The sequence below is a fragment of the Canis lupus genome, chromosome 15 (genome assembly GCF_003254725.2).
Source record: "Canis lupus dingo isolate Sandy chromosome 15, ASM325472v2, whole genome shotgun sequence".
NCBI classification, from domain to species: domain Eukaryota; kingdom Metazoa; phylum Chordata; class Mammalia; order Carnivora; family Canidae; genus Canis; species Canis lupus.
Genome location: NC_064257.1, coordinates 24,496,208 through 24,520,805, shown reverse-complemented (window position 1 = coordinate 24,520,805; position 24,598 = coordinate 24,496,208). Strand labels below are relative to the sequence as shown.

General features: G+C 33.2%; 1 protein-coding gene and 1 pseudogene across 13 annotated transcripts in view; one reads left to right on the top strand and one right to left on the bottom strand.

The window, feature by feature from the left end:
* METTL25 (methyltransferase like 25) overlaps positions 1-24,598 on the bottom strand; it is a 130,555-nt gene that overhangs the window by 18,820 nt on the left and 87,137 nt on the right. For 12 of the 13 annotated variants that reach the window (XR_007402216.1, XR_003133380.3, XR_007402215.1 and 9 more), the window contains 4 exons: positions 19,270-19,363; positions 6,458-6,532; positions 5,835-5,906; positions 4,086-4,194 (listed from right to left, as the gene is read on the bottom strand). Coding sequence is in view for 1 of the 13 variants with exons in the window: in XM_025439428.3 (XP_025295213.3) it covers positions 4,102-4,194; positions 5,835-5,906; positions 6,458-6,532; positions 19,270-19,363 (334 nt within the window). In the remaining 12 variants the exon portion in view is untranslated. Of the gene's footprint in view, positions 1-3,953; positions 4,195-5,834; positions 5,907-6,457; positions 6,533-19,269; positions 19,364-24,598 lie in introns of those variants that run through there. The other variant, XM_025439428.3, reaches the window with a different exon arrangement.
* Positions 14,002-14,823, top strand: LOC112654808 (60S ribosomal protein L6-like; annotated as a pseudogene).

The following is a 24,598-nucleotide window of genomic DNA, read 5'->3' as shown; positions in this document are numbered from 1 at the left end:
AAGTGAATAGTCTAGGACAAAGTTCGTTCATAGCAAAGAACTGTGTGTTTACGTAGACACTTTTTTTTCTTCCCCAGTGTCATTATCTAAATCTTAACTTGGGACACCTGGGTAGCTCAGTCGGTTAAATGTCTGCCTTTGGCCCAGGTCATGATCCCAGGGTCGTGGGATCAAGCCCCACATCAGGCTCCCTGCTCAGCGGGGAGCCTGCTTCTTCTCCCTCTCCCCTTCTGCCCACCCTTCAACCCCTCTTGTTCTCTTTCTCTCAAACAAATCTTAAAAAAAAAAAAATTTTTTTTAAATCGTAACTCTTTCATATGCCTCTCATATGTGTTTCAGTGAATAGATTATATACTCCTAAAGATTAGGAACTGCCAGAGTCTACTTCTATGAATGTTTCTCCCCAACCTATAGTGTCTAGAATAGTCTTATACTATTGCAGACACACAGTGGTTGATTGAATTCTGTGCCACATCTACAAAGTACTTTTACTGAGATGTAGGAAATTAATAAAAGATTAATTGCAGATTTAGTTTAATAGTTGTAAAATATTCATATTTTCCTTCTTGAGGCTGTTTTGGCATATTGTTTCCTTGAAACATTTTTCCATTTTGTAAATTTATAGTCATAAATGTACTGGTAAATTTATTAGCATGTTCTCTTTTATATTCCTGATACTGATTATTTGAATGTTTTAGTTTTTTAATTATTGCCAGAATTGTGTGAATTTTATTAGTTATCTAAGAACCAATTTTTGGAGGTGTTAATCATCTTTCTGTTTTTTTTTTCACTATTAATCTTTTGATTTTTAGTCTCTCCCTTTTCTAATGTGTTCAAAGCTCATGTTTTCTTATATCATGGTTTAGCTCATCCCACAAGTTTTGATGTGCAGTGTTATCAATTATAATTCAATTATTTTCATTATTATTCAAAATACTTTGATTTCCACTGTGATTTCTTCTTTGACTCAAAAGTTGTTTAGATGTATAATCTACCAGTTTAAAATATATGGAAATTTTCTACTTAGATTTAAAACAATTTTTTTAGCTTAAATTCATTGTGATCAGAAACTATAATTTCAATTTTTTGAAAATTTATTAAAATTTACTTCAAAGCCCAGGACATGGTTATTTTTTGTAAAAATTCCACAGTTACTTGAAAAAATTATATAGTGGTTGGGAACAGTTTATTGTATTTGTCCATTAGGTCAATTTTACTTCTGTTATTGTTCAAATCTTGTATCTTTAAGACTTGCTTTTTCCATTAAGATAGATGGGGAGAGCATGAAAATATTTCCAGCATGACTGTAGATTTATTTCTTTTATAGTTGTTTTTGTTTTATATATTGAGATTATGGTTTTACTAAATACAAACGTAATTATTGTATTTTCCTGGTAAATTGAAAGGTTTTCATTATGAAGGGCTTTTCTTTATCAAGAACATTTTTTGCCTGACATTAACTAGGAGCTCCTTTGTATTACACTTTCCTTTTGATGAATATTTGCAAATATGCCTTTTTTCTATTAATTTTGAACTTTTTATATGCTTGTTTCAGATGTATTTCTTCTAACATGTTATTGGACTCTATCTTTCCTTGAAAAAATAAGTCTATCTTTGTTTTAGAATTGAAGCATTTAAGTTATATTTAATGGAATTGCTGATATATCTGAATGTATAGCTACCATGCTATACTATTTGCTTTATATATGTATTATTTGCCAGGAATTAATTGCTTTACATTGAGAACTTCAACCATCTGCATTAATATGACAGGAGTATGGGATCTAAGAACTGAGACCAATAAATAATTTCATTGTTTCAGGTACAATTAATACTCATATATTAATTTATCTCAGACAATCTGGTCATCATGGCAAAGAGCTCACTTATCAAGCAACAGTTTACTTATCAAGACTAGCGCCAAGACCCTTCCCTTGCAATAGATACTAATCACAAAACTATTGTCATAAACTTTTCCAAACTGCAATCTGGTGCCCACCTGAAAAGAGCCACTTTTTTAAACCACTTGAGCCCAGACTTCACAATCCTATAAATCCTCTCCTGACTTTACCTTCAGAGACTGTCAAGGCGGAATCCTCTATTACTATAGAGAGTTCTAATAAACTTCGTTTTGCTTTATTAACAGATTGCCAGGAGATATTTTGGGAGGGTTCAGTAAGATATTTATTCCTTTAATCCGCGTAATAAGCTTATAAGTTAATTCTATTCTTATGTTCTTTTTACAGATGAGAAATCGAGGCATACTGAATACTAAAGTGATTACACAAGGACACACAACAATTTAACTCACATGAATCTCAACTATGCTACTAATATTACTTCTTCCCTTGAAGTCTATCTATCTGAAGATATCATAAAGGATCCTATGTCCTGGCCTTCTTAGCCCTATACAATAATTATAGTACTGATTATTATAATTAGTAATTTTGTTGTCTTCTTCACTAGACTGTGTGCTCTTTAAAAGGAGGAACATATCCTCTGTCTCCATGCTGCCAGTGGCTAGCATAACCTCTGACACATTTGATAATCATTCAATAAATGTTTCTAAAATGAAAATTAAATGAAACCCCACTTTACCAATGAGGCGCTGAGCTATTAAGAATTTAGCCTAGTTAGAATGTAACTGTCATAACTTATGCTCCTGCCAATATCCCACATTCTTTAGCTCGACTGTAAATGAGCTCTCCAAGAGCAGTTTTTATGGGACACGTGGGTGGCTCAGCAGTTGAGTGTCTGTCTTTGGCTCAGGGCATGATTCTGGAGTCTTGGGATCGAGTCCCACATGGGCTCCCCTGCATGGAGCCTGTTTCTCCCTCTGCCTCTCTCTGTCTCTCATGAATAAATAAATAAAATCTTAAAAAAAAAAAGGCAGTTTTTATGAGATGACAGTCTACAAACATTGTAATGGGGATTTATACTGATAAAGCAATAGTCCTACCACAATGTTATATTTCTTTGCTTTTGTTGAGATATTATCATCTTGGTGTAACCTCACAGGTTATATCATGTGGGTTAGCTTTAATCACACAAATTTCTAATAAAAACTATAATTTCTTTGGTACTGAAAGAGTTGGAATTCACTTCTCTATACTAAACAGAGATCTACACATATGAAATTTTTTTTCTTTATTATAAGGAGAAAATAGTGTTATATAAGTATTTAGACCTCAGGGAAGAAGTTCAAAATTTTACATAACTAGGAATGAGGGGTGGGGTAGCAAATGTGAGTGTGTGCATGCTCATAAGTGTACAGATTAAACAAGATTGGTAAAATGTTGACAATTACTGAAGTCTGTAGTGACTACATGGGGATTCATTAGACTCTACTCTTCACTTCTGAACACATTTGAAATTTTCCAAATAAAAAGCTTAAAAAATGCTAATTTCCCCAACATTACACTAGCTATACAAAATACCCGATTGTTCACTGGCTGCAAACTTAATATCACAACCCAAAGCAAAAAATTATTCTTCTATCCTTAAAGTCCATATCTCACAAGGTGTGTATTTTTTTAAGGGCACAGACTATTTCCTCATGTAACTGACATTAAAACACATATTAAGCACTTTTTATGTCTGCCTGGTTCCTGGGTGTTTCTTTCCTTTAAATGTGGATTTTCCCCTCTGGAAAACATGGAAAATCCTTTCAAAATCTGGAAGAAAATGCAAATGATCTCCTGTACCAACTAATTTTACTATATATACACACCTATACCATTCCTCTGTCAATAGAAGTTTTTAAGTCAGTAAATGTCAAAAAGTGATATGTAGCAAATATCAAGGGTCTCAAATACTGAACGGGAAACAAGGGTCAGATTACAGTGTCCTATTGATATACTAACTCAGGAATGTAGGTCAATCCTTTTAAAATATTTTCATGAGTTCTTATTTTATTAATGTATGCTTCAACAATGGAAAAATTGACTGTGGTATTCTGTTGTTAGCTATAATTTTATTGTTTATTTAAAATATAGAGCAACGTTTTTCAAATATTTACATAACAAATACAAATGTTTAGATGAGCAAAATTAGCAATAGGTTCCACAAACAGATACATCTAATACCTTGCTTCAACTGAAATCATTGCTGCTTCTTCAGGGCAATAATAGCATAACATCTGGGAGATTTCACAGGATCAAACAACTTCACAAGTGCAGCCCATGCAGTATCTTCCTGCAAATTGATAAGTGATTTAAATATATAGCAACTTGTTGAAGAGAAGAATGAGATGAGTCAGACTATATATTGTAAAATAACAACACAAAAAATAAACAACATAAAAGAAAATTATTCTTTGTTGAATGAAATGAACACTTACAATTTCACCTACAGGAAATTACGGTTCAGAAATAAAGACACACATACATAATGAACTATAAGGTTACTCTTTGTTGTAACTGTGAAAAGTGGTCAAAAACAACTGGATACTACTTAAATTATTACATGATGGAAGATTATTCAGCTTTTGTAATATATCTAATGAGATGAGAAAATTCTGAATAAAATAAATGAAATTAGATGAAAAACTGTACTTCTCATTTGATTCCAATTTTAATTAAAGTAGACATAATGTACTCATACATATATGTGCAGCATACATATATTAGAGAAAGGCACTAGAAAATATACCAAACATTTAAAATAATGCTGAAAGATGGAATTATTGTTATTTAAAATTTTTTATATTCTTCATTTAAAATTCTCTAAATGTTACCCTTATAAAAATATTATTTAAAATGATACTATTTAAACAATATTTAAAGTATTAACAAACTAAAGTATTAACAAATTAATATTTGTAAGATTTCTGTCACTTCATTACCAATCTATTAAGTAAATATCAAGGGTCTTAAATACTGATCAGGAAACAAGGGTCAGATTATAGTGTCCTATAGATATACTAACTCAGGAATGTAGGTCAATTTATTTATTTATATCATTTACTTATTTTATTTAGGTCAATGGAAATTGTTTTGAAAAGGGAAACAGCGAGTACCTAGTAAAACATGCCTGATTCTGTCACCTATAAACTTGGAAACCTAAGATTTCCAGTGATTCTGAGATGACTGATAGCTTAAGAAAGTACACAAGTATTCAAATATTTAAAAATTCCCGTTTTCCTTAAAAATACAAATTAGTACAAAAGCAAACTTTTATTAAAATCCACCTGTTCCAAATAGTCTGTTGAAAAGAGAAGTAAAATTACCCCCTCTGATAAAACAAAATTGTTAAAATAAAGGCATCATGGTAGAAACATAAGGCCTAACCCATATATGGGTTTAATTTAAACACTTCACATAACTCTTTTGACCACAGCTCAGAGTAAAATCTGCAAAAAAAACATTTTCCCTAAAGATAACCAAGAAAACAATTTTGGGGGGCAATCAACATAGATAAAACAAGACTGTGAAAAAAAACGAAAGGAATTTTCACTGATCAGTAAGTAATTTTTATACTGCAGAATGCATATGTCCAAAATCCAACAGTGACATAAAAGGTAAATTCTTATAAAATGAAACACACATATACTTTAATGTCTGGCCTTTATTAATTTTAGCTATACAATATATCATATACGACGGCTGTGTTTACTGCCTACTGTATAGTAATTACCATACAATTAAAAGAATATAAACTTTTATTATAGCAGCTTTGCTGAAAACATCTGTTGTACATATGTTTACATTTAAAAGAAGATAGAATGAATATTTAAACTTGGTAAATGTAATAAGAAACTTATCCTAGATATAAGCAGATCCATTTACTGGATAATGAAGATACTTGTTATATATATTTTAAATAACATAATTTACCTGCTCCTTCAGGTAGCAAAGTCGATCTAGAAGAATCAATGTCTCTATACAAGGAGCCAGAACAACTTTCAACTAAAAGAAAGAATAAAATAGAATGATAGAACTTAAAAAAAAAAAAGACTAGGTTAACACTTATGTTTAAGAAAATGTATCTACAGAAATTTATATAAGGCCAAATCTCCAGTACCAATTGTACATCTTCAGAAAATGAATACTGCAGAGATCAAAAGTTTTTCTTTAATGATAATAGGAAAAGAATGTCCTTTGAATGACTTTGAGTTAGAATCCAAAGGCAGTCACACATATGTGATAGAGACCTTTCAAAGGTACTAAGAGTGAAATTCATTAAAAGGAATGCTTGTGAAATAACTGCATTGAGACCAATATGTGTTCAAAGAACTCTGAAATTTCTTTCTGTACGTTTATGATACACTTTAAGAGAAATCTACCATGTGTTCTCTTTATTACATTACTGACACCTAATATAGTTTTGAAATAGGAAATGATCCAAAAGGATTTTTCTGCAGTAAGAGAAAAACAACATAGATTGGTTGGTCCCACAATAAAATTTAACAGAACCCTAGCAACATACCCAATTTAATATGTTTAATTCTGAGATTTACCATATTAAAAGCTTCCAGCTCGTTCATTCTAGGCTTATACTTCTCGTAGTAGTCCATTATAACTTTTTCTGGCAGCTTCAAGATAAAATAACAAAAACAAAAAGTTTAACAACAGTTAAAAAAAAGCTTTTCCTTATCAAACATACCCTAAAGTAAAATCAATATAACAAGTTAAAACAACTTCAATGTCTGAAGAACTCTAAAGATATGCATGAAGCAAGTCAATGCAACTAAGTTCTTTTGTTAGTATCTTCTGCACCTAGTTTATTTAGCATATCATCAATAAAACCAGCAGTAGCATCTTATTAATATTGTTTGACTTCAGCAAGTAAATGAAATACCTACTTTCACTTGTTTCTATGCTTGAGGTATATAGTAGGAATTCAATTAATATTTTTTGAGTAAAATTAAGACTTATAATCATATATCTAAACTATATATTCTGGAGAACAATTTTCAAAAGCAACAAGAACACAATAAGGACACATGTTCATACTTAACATAGTTTCCTCTAACATCCACTGAACAAATCCATCAGCAAGCACTACTTTCTGATTTTTCTCAAAAACATGGGCTGCCTATATAGTACACTGAACCCGTGTGCTTTGCAGGCCACTTTTTAGAACACTTATGCTTCTGTTCACACCAGCTAACTTTATGTTTGCTGAGTCAACTGTATTTGTTTCTCAGCTTGCTATGGCAGTTACATCATTGTAATGATATAAATAAATATTACACAACTAATGAAGTATTAATGCAAAAGTAGAAGTTGTTTCTGTAAAATGGATGCCTTTGTGAAAGGCCTGATAAAGGAAAGCCATCAGAAGAAATTGCTATCAAATTACATGTGGTCAAAACCAATGGAAGACTGGATAAAAAGAGTAAAAAAAAAAAAAAAAAAAAAAAAAAAAGCTGAAAGGATTTATATTCAGATTTTTTTTTGCAAATGTCTAAATGAATTTATTATTTTTTCAAAGCCCTTATTCTTTTTTATACTGCACAAAATTTCTTTTGAATTTAAAAAGTACAAAGAGGTAACAGTGAAAAAGTAAGGTTTTTGTCTCATTCAACTTCTAGTGAAGCCTTCCTGAAAAGATTTCCCCCTTGGTACAGAACACAAGCCGACTATACCTCCTTTCCCAATCCTTTTTAAAATTCTGCCCATCTTTGAATCAAATGAGTACCTCCTGACACAATTTTTTGCAGTAGCGTATACTGGATTGGATCCAGGCCTGAACCTCAAGCCAGCAAAAATTCTCATCTTACAAAATTGTGTGTGTGTTTGAATCATAGCCTTTATTTAGTCTTTACTTCTTCTCCTGCCATCTGAGAAGAATACAAGTCAGAATTCATAATCTTTTTTCAATCCTACTTTACCACTACACTGCTTCCTATAAACATGGTTTTTCAGTTTGATTCCAGGGGTTCTCCAATATTTTGTTTCTTTTATGCCAATCTGAGAAGCATTACCCTGGTCATCAGTTGCATTTGTTCCAAACTAGGAATGGTAGATTTGGCTCCTCATGATATTCCAACTTAGAGAACTGTGTTCTGTTGGTTTTGTTGGTGATCTGTAACCCTGGGAATTTTCTCTCGGTATCTTTCTGCATCCATCTTTACCTTCATTCTGCTTCATAATGTATATGGTTTGGGATTTAACACATTTTCCAATTTAGTCAAAGAAGGAGTTTGTGTTTTGGTTATTTATTATTTATTTATTTATTTATCTATGAATGAGAGAGAGAGAGAGAGAGGAGGGGGGGGCAGAGACACAGGAGGAGGGAGAAGCAGGCTCCATGCCGGGAGCCTGACGCAGGACTCGATCCCAGACTCCAGGATCGCGCCCTGGGTCAAAGGCAAGTGCCAAACCACTGAGCCACCCAGGGATTCCCCAGTGTTTTGGTTTCTATTTGTTGCTTTTCTGTGATCCTAAAGAAAAAAGGTAAGAACATCATCTTAACTCTTCCATTTAAAAAATAATGGAAGTCTGTTGTTTAAGTGAATCAAAGCTGGATACTATAGACTGCGTTAGAAGTATGCCTGATGCAAAAAATTAAGAGAACTCCAAAGAGTGATACTACGATGCAAGGCTGTGTGCAAAAGACCACCACAACAAATGGCCTTGTATTTACACCAAAAGTTTGGTGAGTACAAGTATATTAATATGTTTTTAAGTGAAAAATTCAATGTTTAAGATATGATTACATTTTGATCAATTTTTAAATATGATTTACATATTTATTTGAGAGACAGTGAGAGTGAAAGAGATCAAATAGGGAGAAGAAGCCGCTGAGCAGAGAGCCCAATGTGGGGCTCGATCCCAGGACCCTGAGATCATGAACTAAGCTGAAGCAGGATATTTAACCAACTGAACCACCCAGGTGCCTCTTACTCAGTTTTTGCAATGAAACACTCAACTACTAGCTTCACTGCATTAGATCACAGAGATTATGTGGAGAATTTAAAAAGACATTATCTCATTTAATCCTAACAGCAATCTGTAACATACATATATTCACAGTCTCATTTTATAGATGACACTATTGAACGTTAAAGTCAGGGAGCACATAGGCAGAACCAATATTCTATAGATAAGGGAAGGCATCAGAATTGAGTCACTGCCTGGTGTAGATCATACTCAGGCAAGAACGTGCATAGAAAATTATAAATTGAATTGCACATTGAATGGCAGTTGAGAGTACTGATAATGAACTCCATTTCTCCCTGCTCCAGAAAAAGAGACTAATATGAGTTAAGTTGTGTAACAGAGCCCTAGCTCAGAGGGCTGTGTTTTGGGCTCATGGAGATATCCAATCCTAAATGGAATCTGGGGTGAGAGGCAGTAAACAAGCAGTCATGTTCATGTTCAGGTGCTTCAGATTTTTTTCTCCACTTTTTTGTAATTTTTTGACAGATATTTTAACTCCAATACAACTTGTGTGTTAGACGATGTATGTCTTACTATGCAACACATTTCATATGCTTGACCAACTTCATCCTGTCTGCAAAAGTTTCAAGAGTCAAAGTTCTGAATACAAGCATCTCATTGTTAATGCTTCAGTAAGATTCATCGTTCCTTGAATTTCTTCTGCCTTTATTTCAAACCTCAATTCTTCAGTTTCCTTTAGAAGTACATTTATTTTGTTTCTTGGCAAGCATGGATTTTCTCCTTATTCTTCCTTATTTGCCTGATGACTGCTAGTTTTGGAAAAATGCTAAATAAGCATTCTTCTTGTGCTCAATGTCTGCTAATAGGTTATATAAATATGACAAAAAGAAGCATGTAGTCTAGAGTTAGTCTGGATTGGAGTTCTTCCTCCACAATTTCCTAGATTTTGGCCCTAAGAAATCCACTTAACCTATGTTTCAATTTCCTTGCCCATAAAATGAGTTTAACAGTACTCATTTCATAAGATTATCCTTAGTATTAAGATGATATAAACAAGCTTTTGGCAAAGTCGGCCACAAAGCATTGGTTCTATCAACAGTATCATTTCTTATATTGGTTCTTTTTTTTTTGAAATAAACATATTTTAAAAGTTTTAAATTTATGGAAATTTTAAGATAACATTGAGAGTTCCCATATACCCTATACCACATTTCTCCTATTATTAACACCTTACAATGTGGTTATTTGTTATAATTAATGACGTCAATATTGATACACTATTGTTAGCTAAAGTCCGTATTTTATTCAGAATTCATTAGTTTTTACCTAATGTCTTTTTAGTTCCACAATTCTATCCAGGATATCACATCATTTAGTCCTACTGGTTGTGACAGTTTCTGACTGTCCTGTTTTTAATGACCTTGAGAGTTTTAAGCAATACTTGTCAGACATTTTGTAGAATATTCCTTCACTTGGATTTGCAGATGTTTTCCTCATAAATACTCTGAGGCAAAGGGTTTTTGAGAGGAAGACCACAGAAATAGAGTGCCATGTTCTTGACCTATCAGGGGTATCTGTTAATATAACTTATCATTGATGTTGACATTGACTAGCTGGCTAAGATGGTGTTTGTCAAGTTTTTCCCTCTAAAGTTCTTTTATCCACTTTTCATACTGTACAGTTTGTGAAGAAGTCACTACATATAGCCTACATTTAGGGAGTGAGGAGTAATACTTCATCTCCTTGAGGGTGGAGTATCTAAATAATCTGAAATTCCTCTCCATGGGAGATTTCTCCCTCCCTTCCTTTGTTAAAGTTGTCTTTTTAAAGATCTATATAAGGGGCCCCAGGTAACAAACTTGAACGGTACTGCAATTTCATAGAAAGTAAGCTGGATGAGAGATACATAGTTGTTTAGAGATCCTCCCACATCATACACGATCAAAGATGCGTTGGTAATTGACTCAGTTCTCATCATTAAATGATGAGCCTGAGGCTGCTGACATACCCTTGACTGGTCATAATTGGCTTAAGAGCTAAGGTAGGAGGATGTAGAGATGAGGCCTATTAGTTGATCTACACAGGGAGCTGGGAAGACAAAGCCCGTGGCAATGAGGCTTATAGTCTAATAGTCTTAGATTAACAAAGAAAGTCATCCATACTATTACTCAAAAGATTATTGTCACTGAATCTTCTGGAGTATATAATACAAAGGTGACTTAGTTTGATTCTTACTTTTATAAATGATATAATTATGTAAGTAACTAATATTCACAAGCTTAAAATTTATGGACAATAAAATAAATTTTCATAAAAATAAGGCAAAATGTAGTACATAAAGTTCTTTCCATATTGTCTAATATATACATGTTCAATAACTAGGTAATAGAAATAAAATTTGAATTTTCTACTATATGAAGAGATTTTACATATGAATTAATAAGTTCAGCTCATAGTTATTCTAAAAATTATTGATACATTATGTAATTATTATATATTCTTTCATTTGAATTAAGTCATTTGTACATTTTATACATGTCAATAATTCTAATAATCTAAAATAACCTAACATTAAAACCAATGTTTCCTTCTATATTAAAAGCATCATTAAGAACTAAGATAATTAAGTAGCTCTTTTTCTTCCATAAATAAACAAACAAATGGCATAATACATTTTCCTATTCTTTCAGTGATTATATCACATCTTCCGCTACTTCCTAGAGCTATTCATGGTCAGGGAGACATTTCTGTACCTAAGGCTTCTCTGTGGTTAGCTGGGTGAAAAAAGATAATTTTTATAGGCAATGTCACTATTCTTAAATAGAGTTAGTCTTATATCATGTAAGAATGTTCTCTATAATGGAAATGTCCCTTTACTTTTTTACGCTTGTTATTAAAATGTTATTTGGCATGGTTTTTTGCCATGCCAAATGGTTTTGCATATAATATTGACATAACGTTTTTTTTTATAAATTTATTTTTTATTGGTGTTCAATTTACTAACATATAGAATAACACCCAGTGCTCATCCCATTCAGTGCCCACCTCAGTGCCCGTCACCCAGTCACCTCCACCCCCGGCCCACCTCCCCTTCCACCACCCCTAGTTCGTTTCCCAGAGTTAGGAGTCTCTCATGTTCTGTCTCTCTTTCTGATATTTCCCACTCATTTTTTCTCCTTTCCCTTTCATTCTCTTTCACTATTTTTTATATTCCCCAAATGAATGAGACCATATAATGTTTTGACATAACGTTTTTTATCTCAATTTAAAGAAGTGTAATTGTTAACTCTTGTTTTGTTCTTTTCCCAAATGTAATTGCTACAAATCCATACAATCACAAATTACAGGAAACTTTATTATTAACAGTATGCTCATTTTTAAGGGTAATGTGAGGTGGTTTATAATATGAAGCATAAAAACCTATCAACAGTAGGGCCATTAAAGAAAGGATGAAGTCTCAAAAGTATACTTTCAAAGGAGAAAAATATGATGCCAAAATCACCTAGCTAAGAACAGTTGCTGGAATCAAGCATAAATAAATATTTGACCCTCCGGATAGCTAAGGAAAAAAGAAATAAGCTGAGTGTTCTTTGAAGGAAATCGTCCTATCATGAAAAATCAAATTATTATGTAGATTGTTATATAACAGAACCTAGATGATATGAAAAAGTTTTGAAATATTGTCTTTATTGAATGTCCAAAAATATCCTCATACCAAATACATTAACATTCTGAATGCCTCTAAAACCTAAGCCCCATTTTAGTGTGTTTCTGCCCAATCCCTATTTAGGGAAACAGTCTTGGGTTGCCACTTATGTAAAAATCTTCCTGCAGTTACAGTTTCCCCTTTTCTCTCTCACTTATTGGATTTAGGGTGTTTGTTTATAAAAATTCTATCCAAACAGCTGTGAAAGAAATCAAATGAATTAATTAGGTCCTCTTTTTCTGGGTCAGAGGTGCTGTTCAGTGAAGGGAAGTGATGTACAATGTTTGTTGCAGGTGGGGAGCTGAGTCATGAATAAACAATTTATCAATAAGCAAAAATCTGGAGAGAAATATTATCTAGAATGAAGAGTGAGATAGCTGTGAGTTCAGAGCTCTGATTAACAAAATACATTCTGAGGAGACTAGGCCGTACATCTCTTTCTTGGTTTTTGTGAAGTCAAGAGATCTCAGTTTTTCTTATAAGTATATGTATTCCTGGAATAGCCTCTCATGAATTATTTAGAAAACCTGAGTAAGTCATTATTTCTTGAAATCAAATGACCATGTATCTTCCTTCTTAAACCATACCACAGCAAACAATTTAATCATAATTCTGATAATACATCACTAGAGGGGTGAACTACTGTAGGCAAAGGGTTGTAAATAGGACAATATAGTTCTTTAATTATGTGATTTGATATAAAGATTTATGACAACATAGATAGATCCTGAGGGTATTATACTAAATGAAATAAGTTAGACTAAGAAAAATACCATGGTGATTTTACTCATATGTGGAATCTAAAAAAAGATGAATAAACAAAAAGCAGAATCAGACCTATAAAATACAGAGAACAAACTGAAGGTTTCCAGAGGGGAAGGGGATAAGAGATGGGCAAAATGCGTAAAGGGAAGTGGGAGATATAAGCTTCCAGTTATGGCATGAAGTCAGTGGAATAAAAGGCACAACATGAGGGATGTACTCTGTGGTATCATGATAGTGTTGTACAGTCACAGACGGTAGCTATACTTGTGGGGAGCACAGCATAACATATAAAGAAGCTGAATTGCTATGTTGTACACCCTACCTTGTCACCTTGTCTGCTTAGTGAACCCCTATATATCCTTCACATATCCTTTGTGAAATCTTCACAGGCAGAGTGAGTCACTCCTTTCTCTATGCTTTCATCCTACTTTATATATGTGTCTATTATTGTAGATTCATGGTATAATTACTTGTTTTCTATTTAAATGGGTTATCTCTTAATTATCTCTGTAGCCCCAGAGTTTATACTGTTCTTGACACATGGGAGATTTTTCAAAATAGGTGTTTGTTGATGAATAACCAAATGGTTTTGCTCTCAAAAGTTTTCCTTTCACTGTTCCCTTTTGGAAACATCTAAGAGTATTTTTCTAAATTATCCTTTACTGCTCTTTCCTATTTTGCAAGATGGTGGGTAAAAAAACTAAGAAGAAACCTGAAACCAAGAAGGCTGATCCTAGTGGCAAGATTAAGAAATAAGAATGGTAACCTCAAGGCTAAAGCACTAAAGGCAAAGTCCCATTACAGCTGAAATCCTGTCGTAGCTAGAGGAACTGGCAGATATTCCTGATTCCCAGAAGGCCATAAACAAGAGGAAGTATTCAAAACTAACTCCTGGGTTGAGAAGAAAAAGAAGGAGAAGGCTCTTGGTACTGTCACAAAACCAGCTGGTGGTAATAAGAATGGTAGTACCGGAGTGGTTAAACTTTGCAAAACGCCTAGGTATTATCCAACTGAAGATGTGCTGTGAAAACTAATGAGCCATAGCAAAAAACCTATCAGGAAGCATTGAGAAAATTGTGAGCTAGCATCATTCCTGGGACCATTTTGATCATCCTCACTGGGCAACACAGACGCAAGAGGGTGGTTTTCCTGTAGCAAATGAGCAGTGGCTTGCTACTTGTGACGAGATCTCTGGTCTTAACTGAGTTCCTCTGTGTAGAACACACAGAAATTTGTCACTGCCACCTCCACCAAAATTGAGATCAGCAGGATGAAAATCCCAAAAGATCTCACTGATGCTTACTTCAAGAAGAAGCTGTGTAAACCCAGACATGAGGAAGGCAATGAGAAGGAGAAACATGAGACCACACAGCAGTGCAAGGTTGATCAGAAAGCTGTAGACTCGCCAATTCTGCCAAAAATCAAAGCTGTTCCTCAGCTTCAGGGTGATCTCCACTCGGTTTTCTCTCACAAAATGGAGTTTAGCCTCACAAAATGATGTTCTAAATTTCTTACAAAGAACTTTACTAAATAACTGATCCATTAAAAAATAAATATATTATCCCTTACTTCCATTAAGGTTTTTAGCTTAGTAGTTTTCAACTCTATTCAACACTACAGAATCCCCAACAAATCACCAGTTTTATGGTCTTATTTTACTTAATATCTGAAATTAACTTCAATTATTTGAGTATTCATTCTATGTGTATAATACACAAGTTCTAGAAAATAAGCTTTTCTTTCCCTCTTCTTAAAAACAAATACTCCAGCTCATTCTTTGTCTAGCAAATAAGACCAGGTCTGATGCTTTTAAAATCTGAAGGATATGAGCATGTTTGCAATTGTGCATTTGTGTGCATGCATTATAAGCTAGGAGAAAGAGACAGAAAAGCAGAAAAGTAATTATCAACTGACAAAAGAAGGCAAAATGCTATGGACCATGAAGAAATCCTGAAAACTTAAAGACAATTTTGAGGTTTTCTGAAATTGGTGAGATATCAAAGTTTGGGACAGAAGATATAGTTTGAAAATACCTAATCTTTTTTTTTTTTTTTTTAACATTTAGGTAAAGCTAATCATTAGGATGTTAATATTTTAGACATTTTTCAGGTGCTATTAAACGTTTTACAAAAAAGTAGCTGAACATTACAAGAATTTTACTGAAATGTTTCATTCTAAGAAATTCATTCATTATAAACATGATAGCTCCTGATACAAGGTGGTTGATGTACTGCCACAATTTATTGTTTCAGAATCTAAACACTGCTTAAATAGACATACTTTATATTGGACTGAAACAATATTGTCTATAAGTAGTTAGAGCTACGCAAACACGAAAGATTAAGGAGGGGATTGTTTTGATAAAAAGTCTTCAAAACAGAAGAATGGAATCATTGCTTCTTCCCCACTTTCTTTCTCCATGTTTCTTGGTGTAATATATAAAGTGGCATTTAAAAAAATATATGGAGTTTATAATGGAAATGTTAGATGATTGCAAATTGAATCACTAAGATGACAAATGTTTGAAGACAGTGACCTCACTGGGGGTGGAGAGTGGGGACACTGCACCACAGGGAATTTTTGGCAATGTCTGGAGACTTCTTTTTTAATTAATAATTTTTTTATACTACTAGGGTGTTACTGCTGACATTTAGAGGATAGAGATCAGGGATGTTGCTAAACATCCTTCAATGAACAGGGCAGCCCCCGACAACAAAGACTTACCCAAATGTCAACAGTGCTGCCAAATCCTGCTCTAAGAGAAAATGTCCAATGCTGTCTTTTACAACTGACAATAGGAATTATGGACTAAGCTTTTAAGCTGTGTATAAGCCACTTATATATCTAGTACATGGAGCTCTGGTCCCCTTTTGGAATGATAATTTGGGAATATTTTTCTGTTTACTCCCATATATTTAACATGATTCCTTGTAACTAAAAATACATCCAGAGCACATTAAGAGATTTTCTAGACACTTTACTTAACATAGTTTTGAATATGAAGATGTGCTTTAAAAGATTAGAAACCCATCAACACATTAACCACACTTCCAATTATATAAGCTTAACAATAAATGATCACAAATTTAGTCAAAGATCTTTTAAGTATTGTGGTATATTTAACATTTTAAACTTAGATGGTTTTGATACTTTTCAGTGCCTAGAATCTCATGTGAAAATTAATTCCATTTTTAAAATGAAACCATACAGGGGTGCCTAGGTGGCTCAGTGATTGATCCCAGGGTCCTGGGATCGAGTCCCACATCAGAGTTCCCACAGGGAGCCTGCTTCCCCCCTCTGCCTATGTCGCTGCCTCTCTCTGTGTCTCTCATAAATAAATAAAATCTTTAAAAAATAAAATAAAATGAAATTAAGTGAAACCATACACAAATCTCCTTTTATTGAGCTTGTTAAAACTTTAATTTGAGCAGTGATATTTCATGATGTGGGAGAAAAATAATAGGAATTTGTATTGGATTGAAAACATAACATTGGTTTATGCTCTAACCACTCCGATCTGGCAGAAAAAAATTCTTCAATTCCTCTTGTTTAAAATTAAAATAAACCCCCTACTCCCAAAACAGGTACACATCTATTTCCTTCCTTTCATCAGTACATCCTTTTAAATATTTATGTTATGTTGTTCTGTACGTTTCACCCCAAAAGTCTTCCAGTTTGGGTTTCTGTTCCTTTTTGTCTTTTTATTCATTTTGTCTGACATACTTGTTCTTAATGAGCTTAAATATTATTATGAGAAAATCAGTAGGACACTATTATTGCCTGTATTAACTAGTACAAGGAATAATTTAAGACTGATTTTACATGGTGATACATATCTACATTAGTCTGTTTTTCTTTTCTATTTCATTTCACTTCTCAGTATAATGATGGTTAACAGTTGAGGTTTTGATGTTAGCTGAATCTGTGCTCATGTTCCACTTCTACTTGGTAGCTCTCTCTGACCCTGGGAAAATGACTTGTCTTTTTCAACACCTCTCTTCCTAGATCATTACACTGGAATAAGGATAGTATTTACCATAAGAGTTTTTATGAAAAGTAAATGAGAAGATGTGATATTCTTAGCATAATAACTACCACACAGCAAGTGCTTAGTAACTATTAGCTATTATTAATATTCCTATTGGGGTGGCTGGGTGGTTCAGTTGGTTAAGCACCTGACTCTTGATTTTGGCTTGGGTCATAATCTCAGGGTCATGAGATCAAGCCCTGCATCAGGTTCCACATTCAGTGTGGACTCTGCTCCAAATTCTCTCTCTCCTCTCTCTATCTGGCCTTCTCCTCAGTAGCAGATGCTTGTGCTCTCTCTCTCTCTCTCTCAAAAAAAAAAAAAAAATTCCTATCAATAATATAATAACATAATAAAGGACATTTACTACGGTTACTATTAAAAACAAACCTGGGAAGAGAAAGCTAACAGGAAGGGTAAGTAACATTGTTTTTCTGGGTTTCTGCTGTTTAGATTTTGGCAAAGGATAATATATTTTTAGTTTAAGTAAATACCTAGCTCTTTATCTGTAAAATAATGCCAGACATTCTTGACATTACTGCAAGACATGAAATTGAGATATGGAATAAAGATATCCACTAAATGAGACTGATTGCAAGGAAAGCCAGTCTGATTTAGTTAAAATGTTTTTTTAAAAACCTAGAAATAAAATAACTAGGATAAAAGTTGTCTATTCTCATTCATTTATGAAGACTAGAAGGATCTTCATTTGGTGACTAAATAAAAATACTGACAAGAGTCATATCAGTCATGTTATTACTGATAGCACATATATAAAAATCAGAATAATAAAAACCACACATAAAATATAATATTATTAGCCATAACATTAATATAATATCATAATATATAATATCTATAATAAACAATAAAAACTATATATGAAAACTACAGGAACTAATATTATTTTCTTTCTACTTACTATGTAAAAAAGTGCTAGGTATTTTATGTACATTACTTCATTTAATCTCAAATCATGAGAGTTAGAAATACTTTTGAATAGCCATTTTATACAGAATAAACCTGATTAATAACAGTCTAATAGCTTTAAATAATAAAGCACCTGGGGAATAAATGAACAACTGGTACCATAAATAATACCCTCTAGCTTTGATACAATAATTATACCTGTGTTACTTTTTCAAGAAATCCATTTCATTCCTCTAAAACCAACTATTTTATTCTTTATTTCAATTTATAATCAATTCAAAATACCAGAGTGGGGCACCTGGGTGGCTCTGTCAGATAAGTGTCTGACTCTTGATTTTGGTTCAGGTCATAATCCCAGTGTTATGAGATGGAGCGTCATGTGGGGGTCTACTCTGGGCATGGAGCCTGTTAAGATTCTCTCTATCCCTCTCCTCCTGCCTCCCCTTCCCCAAAAACAAAAACAAAACAAAACAAAACAAAAAAAACGCCACCTCCAAAACAACAAACAAAAAAACACCCAAATACCAGAGTGATCCAAGTTCAATTTAATATTCTAGTATCTCTGAATTGATAATTTTTTTCTCAGTGTTAGAACTTTTTGAATTTAAGTTTTTAATTTGACTGTATAACTTAAGTTATACAGTCTTTAAATGGAGTTTATTGTCTCACTGCTCTTGCTTTACTTATAATCCCCATTTGTTCTATTATCTTGCTTTTTAACTGTTTTGATTTCAGAACTGGTACATGATACCTGAATAAACTTAAAAGAGGAAACTCTCTAGAGATGTATGCTAGCAAACCACTCACATTGACAGGAAAGGTGAACTTGGAATAAAGATAATGGAGGTATGGTCTCAATAGAATTAGATATTTTTCTACTATATATTACATGTTTTCACATTTGAAAAATAGAAGGTAAATTATTTTGTATCATCTCAATTCATTACACCATAGAATTTGTTTTTCTTCCATAAAAATAACAAATATACACTGACCTTGGACTCATCTAATCCAAGCTTCTTAAGAGACTTTCGGACATAGTCCAGAAAGGAAGAGGATTTGGAATAAATTTTACCAACGTGCCGATCACTGCAAAAAAAAGCGAATCACTTTTTAATTTTTCCGATTTAAATTATAGATGGCATTAAATTCAATCATGAAATACTTTTAAATACCTTCTGTGTATATGGCACACGCTTCAGATTTGACAAAAATGTAGTAATATTTTTGTAAACACTTTAAGTTATACATTTGAAGTGTTTAAGATCTGCTTCTGAGTATTCCTTCAACATACAGCAGTAGAAAACAATATTATGAAGATAATACTATGAGAAAGAACTTGTAAATTAACAATATTAAAAAATTTTTTTAAAGGGATCTATAGGTCTTTGTAAAGTTTCCATTATGCTGCAAATCACATTTAATTTTACTGGCAACATTACAGTGCATATTTCACTGCAACACCTGCTAATGGTGGCGATAATTCAACAGCTATGCAAAGAGAACTCCTTCAGTGCCAGCCATTAAAGCACCATATGCTGAGTTGGGTCTGACTTGATCTCATTTATGCCCTGCAGATTTTCAGCACAGTTTAAACAAAATATCATGAGGTGGTTTTGAATTTAAATAATGAAATGCTAGACTATCACATCATACAATTTTGATTGCAACTGAGGTAAAATATAAAAAGAGGAAAAAAACTTCACCAATTTCAAGTTATCAAAAACAATTAAGTGCTCACTTAATGGTTAAGCACTACTTTCCCACTATAATCCAGAATTCAGTTTCCTCTATTCATTGTTTCAGACTATTCTCCACATTTACTTCTTGGTGCCTTTGCTCATTCAATCACTTCCAAATGGATTATAAAGTTCTCCACTCTCTAGCTCAAACTAGAGCCATCCTATATGAACAAGCTCAAATTATATATTTTTTGGCACCATGACTAGCAACATTCCTTTCTAATTATGAATTTCTATAGCCTATATCCTTCTTCCACCCATTTATTTCATCACTGCTTTGAAATAATAGTTGTTTGAATAGGAATAGGTTCCAGGAAACAGAAATTATATCTAAGTTTTTACATAATTCTCAGATCCTACACATATGTATCTTCTGCATAACAGACATAATAGATATATACATCTTATCTACTATAGGTGGTGAAAATAGAAGCAGTAAGACCAATTAGACAGTTATTACAATAATCTAGAGGAGAGGTTTAGACCAGGGTAATAACCCTGAGGATGGTGAGAAGTGATAGAATTTGAGATATGTTCTGATGGTAGAGACTACAAAATCGTTGGACTGTATCTAGGCAGTGTGAGAAAGAGAGACGTCAATGTTGTCTCCAAGATTTCTAGCCCAAGCAACAGGAAGAATAAGATTGTTACTAACTGGGCTACAGTTTGGGATCTATCAGCATACAGATGGTATTTAAAGTCATGAGATCACCCAGGTAGTAAGTATAGATTTTTTTTTAAAAAGCACTCCAACAATTAGTTTTGAAAGAAACAGAATCAGCAAAATAAGCCAAAAGAGACGAGAACGGGAAAAAAGTATTTTGTGAAAGACTTTGCTTACAATATGAGAGAAAAAGGACTTTCACTTGAGAGGCAAATTGTGTGAAATACTGAAGGCAGGCCAAGTAAGATAGTTGAGAATATACCATGGGATTTAGAAACATGGGTCATTAGTGCCCCTGAAAGGGTGGTTTGATGGAGTAATGGAATTCAAGAGAAAAAGGGAAAGAAATTGGCAGCATTTTCAAGGAGTTTTCTAGTAAAAAACAGAACAGATAAAAAGATAGTTGAAGGGGAATACGGGGTCCCAAAAGGATTTTCAGAAACTATGCTCTTAAGCACTATGGTACATCGTTTCATTAAATAACACTGAACACTGGCCATCGAGGAACTCTACTAGGTGGGAGAGGAGAAGACACAAACAACTAATTGTACTATCAGGTTTGATTAGAGCAGTAAATCACAAAGATTAAGTCCTATGAGACAAGAGTAGAGAAGAGGGTGAGAAGGAGAAAAGAAAAAGATCACAGAGATGTTTTCTAAACTGGATTTTAAAAAGTGCCTAGATTTTAATTGCCAGAAGCTGTGGAAGGAAAGGGTGGCAGAAACGGAGAGGATATTCCACGTAGAAGGAGGAGCTCCAAGGAAGCATACCAGATATAAAATTAATCGCACGGGAAACAATAAATAATCCAGTGTGCCAAGACAGTGTGCAAGCTACCTGAGGTGCAGAGGGTGAAAAACAGGGTAATTGATTAGGTTGCAAAGGATCTTAATGACAGATCAGAAATGGCCTTGAATGGTATAAGGATATTTTATCTTTTGAGTATAAAGAGGAATTATCAAACATTTTGAAGTTAGAAAAGTGACATGACTATTTCTAAAAGATAAATGATGGAACTTCAAGAACAAATTAAAAGGGGGCCCTCTGTCAGAATAAAGCATGGTCAGCATGCTAAAAAAGGAATTGGTATTCTTTCTTTTAATAAAAGTGAATGCAGTAGATCTAATTAAAATTCTACTCAAGTGAATCCAACACCACCCACATGCTTTTCTGAAAATACAATTCCAAGAACATGATTTACATGTAGCATTCTCCAAAGAGTTAAGATTAGTGCAGTAAATTTTAGGAAAATGTGAAGTAGATGTACACCAAATAAATGAAAACAAACATATGCAGGACAGAAAGTGACAAAATCCAGTTTCTCCATCACTACAAAATACTTATAAAATTAATTCTTTTATGCTTTTTTTATGCTAATACATATTGAAAGACTTGAGATCCACAACATAAAATTTCGCTGAAAATAGTGACTGGTTAAGGGAACTCCAAAAATCTTCCAACTACTCTTAAATTTAAAAGACACAGGCTTCCTAACTTCGATGGCCACATATTATGGATTAAGTAATTAGTTTTCATTTTTTGAGCCAGTTTTTGTGATCTGGTTTATAACTTTTCTATTTCATTATGGCAAAATCACAATAAAAAACTAGGTAATACATAATTATAGATATCAAAAATTATTTATTGTACTGCTGTATACCATACTCATTATGAGAGAGAATAACTGTGAGTAAAGTGTATCTGTTTCCCCTGTTCCCTAAGTGTTTGAATACATTTTTATATCATAAAATTTTCTTTGACATTTTATTCTCCTTGGAAACTTTCCAGATAAGTACTAATTATAAAAGGAAAAATTTTCTATAAATTACTGAGTTCGAATATAAATGTTAAATGTTCAATCATAACTAAAATTAATAGAGTAAAATGCTACAATTAAGTCCATGAAAAAGTTTACTTCTAATTTTAGGCTATAAACAATTACACTTAAATTTTAAAATAATGTTTCAGATATTCTAAAAGTGTGTATCACTTGTACATTATTTTAGTTAACAAGAAAATAATAAAAATGAGAAAGAAATAAGTAGATAATCTTATTTTCCATCTTAAGTATTAATCCTTTTTTTCCCAAAAAAGTTGAGGTATAATTGACATATAACATTATATTACTTTCAGGTATACAACACAACGACTTGATTTTTGTATACACTGTGAAATGATCAAGTCTAGTTAAAATGCACCATATGTAGTCACAAAAACATTTTTTTTTTCTGGTGATGATAACTTTTAAGATGTACTCTCTTAACAACTTTCAAATATTCAGTATAGTATTGACAAACGTCATCATGCTGTATATTATATCCCCATGATTTACTTATTTTATAACTGAAAGCTTGTATCTTTTGACCCTCTTTACTCATTTTGGCCACTCCCTACCCTCCTCTTCTCTGGCAACCACCAATGTGTTCTGTGTATCTGCAAACTTGGTTTTTCATTTTGCTTTGTGTTGTTTTGCTTTTTTAATATTCCACATATAAGTAAAATCATGATATTTGTTTTCTCTATGTGACTTACTTCATTTACTATAATGATGCCCTCAAGGTCCATACATGTTCTTTGATATGGCTGAGTAGTATTCTATTGTATCTGTGTTTCTTTCATTCATCTATCAGTGGTCACTTAGGTTGTTTCCATGTATTGGCTATTGTAAATCATGCCACAATGAATACAAGGTTGCAGGTGTCTTTTCAAATTAATGATTTCATTTTCTTCAGATAAACGCCCAGAGATAAAATTGTTGGATCATATGGTAGTTCTATTTTTAATTTTCTGAGGAATCTCCATACCGTTTTCCACAGTGGTTGCACCAACTTACATTTCCACCAACAGTGCACAGAGTTCCCGCTTTCCCACATCCTCATCAACACTTACTAACTCCTGTCTTTTTGGTAGCACTCACTGTAACAGGTGCGAGGTGATATCTCACAGTGGCTTTGATTTGCATTTCCCTAATGACTAGTGATGTTCCACATCCTTTCATATGCCTGTTGGCCATCTGTACGTCTTCTTTGAATATTGGAAAAATGTCCACTGAGGTCTTCTACCCCATGTTTTAATTGGATTGTTTGTATTTTTGCTGTTGAGCTGTAGGAGTTTTTACATATTTTGGATATTAACCCCTTACTGGACATACGATTTGCAAACATTCAGTAGGTTGCCCTTTCATTTTGTTGATTTCTTTTTCTTTCTTTCTTTCTTTCTTTCTTTCTTTCTTTCTTTCTTTCTTTCTTCTTTCTTTCTTTCTTTCTTTTTTTTTTTTTTTTTAGAGATTTATTTATTTATTCAGGAGAGACACAGAGAGAGACACAGAGACATAGACAGAGGGAGAAGCAGCCTCCCCATGGGGAGCCCAATGCAGCACTCGATCAATCCCAGGACCTCAGGATCATGCCCTGAGGCAAAAGCAGACGCTCAACCACTGAGCCATCCAGGTGTCCCATGTTGATCATTTCTTTTGCTGTGCAGAAGCTTTTTAGTTTCATATAGTCTCACTTATTTTGCTTTTGGAATCAGATCCAAAAATTCACTGCCAAAATCAATGTCAAGGAGTTTAATTGCCTGTATCTTCTTCTAAGAGTTTTGTGGTTTCAGGTTTACATTTAAGACTTTATTCCATTTTTGAGTTAATTTTTGTGTATGGTTTAAGATAGTAGTCTAGTTTCATTCTTTTGCATGTAGCTGTCCAGGTTTATTAAAGAGACCATCTCTTCCTTGTTATATATTCCTGTTGCCTTTGTCATAAATTAATTGGCCATATATGCATAGGTCTATTCATGGGCTCTTTATTCAGGTCAATTGTTTTTACGTGCCTGTTTTTAAGCCAACAACATCATGCTGTTTTATTATAGCTTTATTTTGATTGTTATAGCTTCATAATACAGTTGAAATCAGGGAGCATGA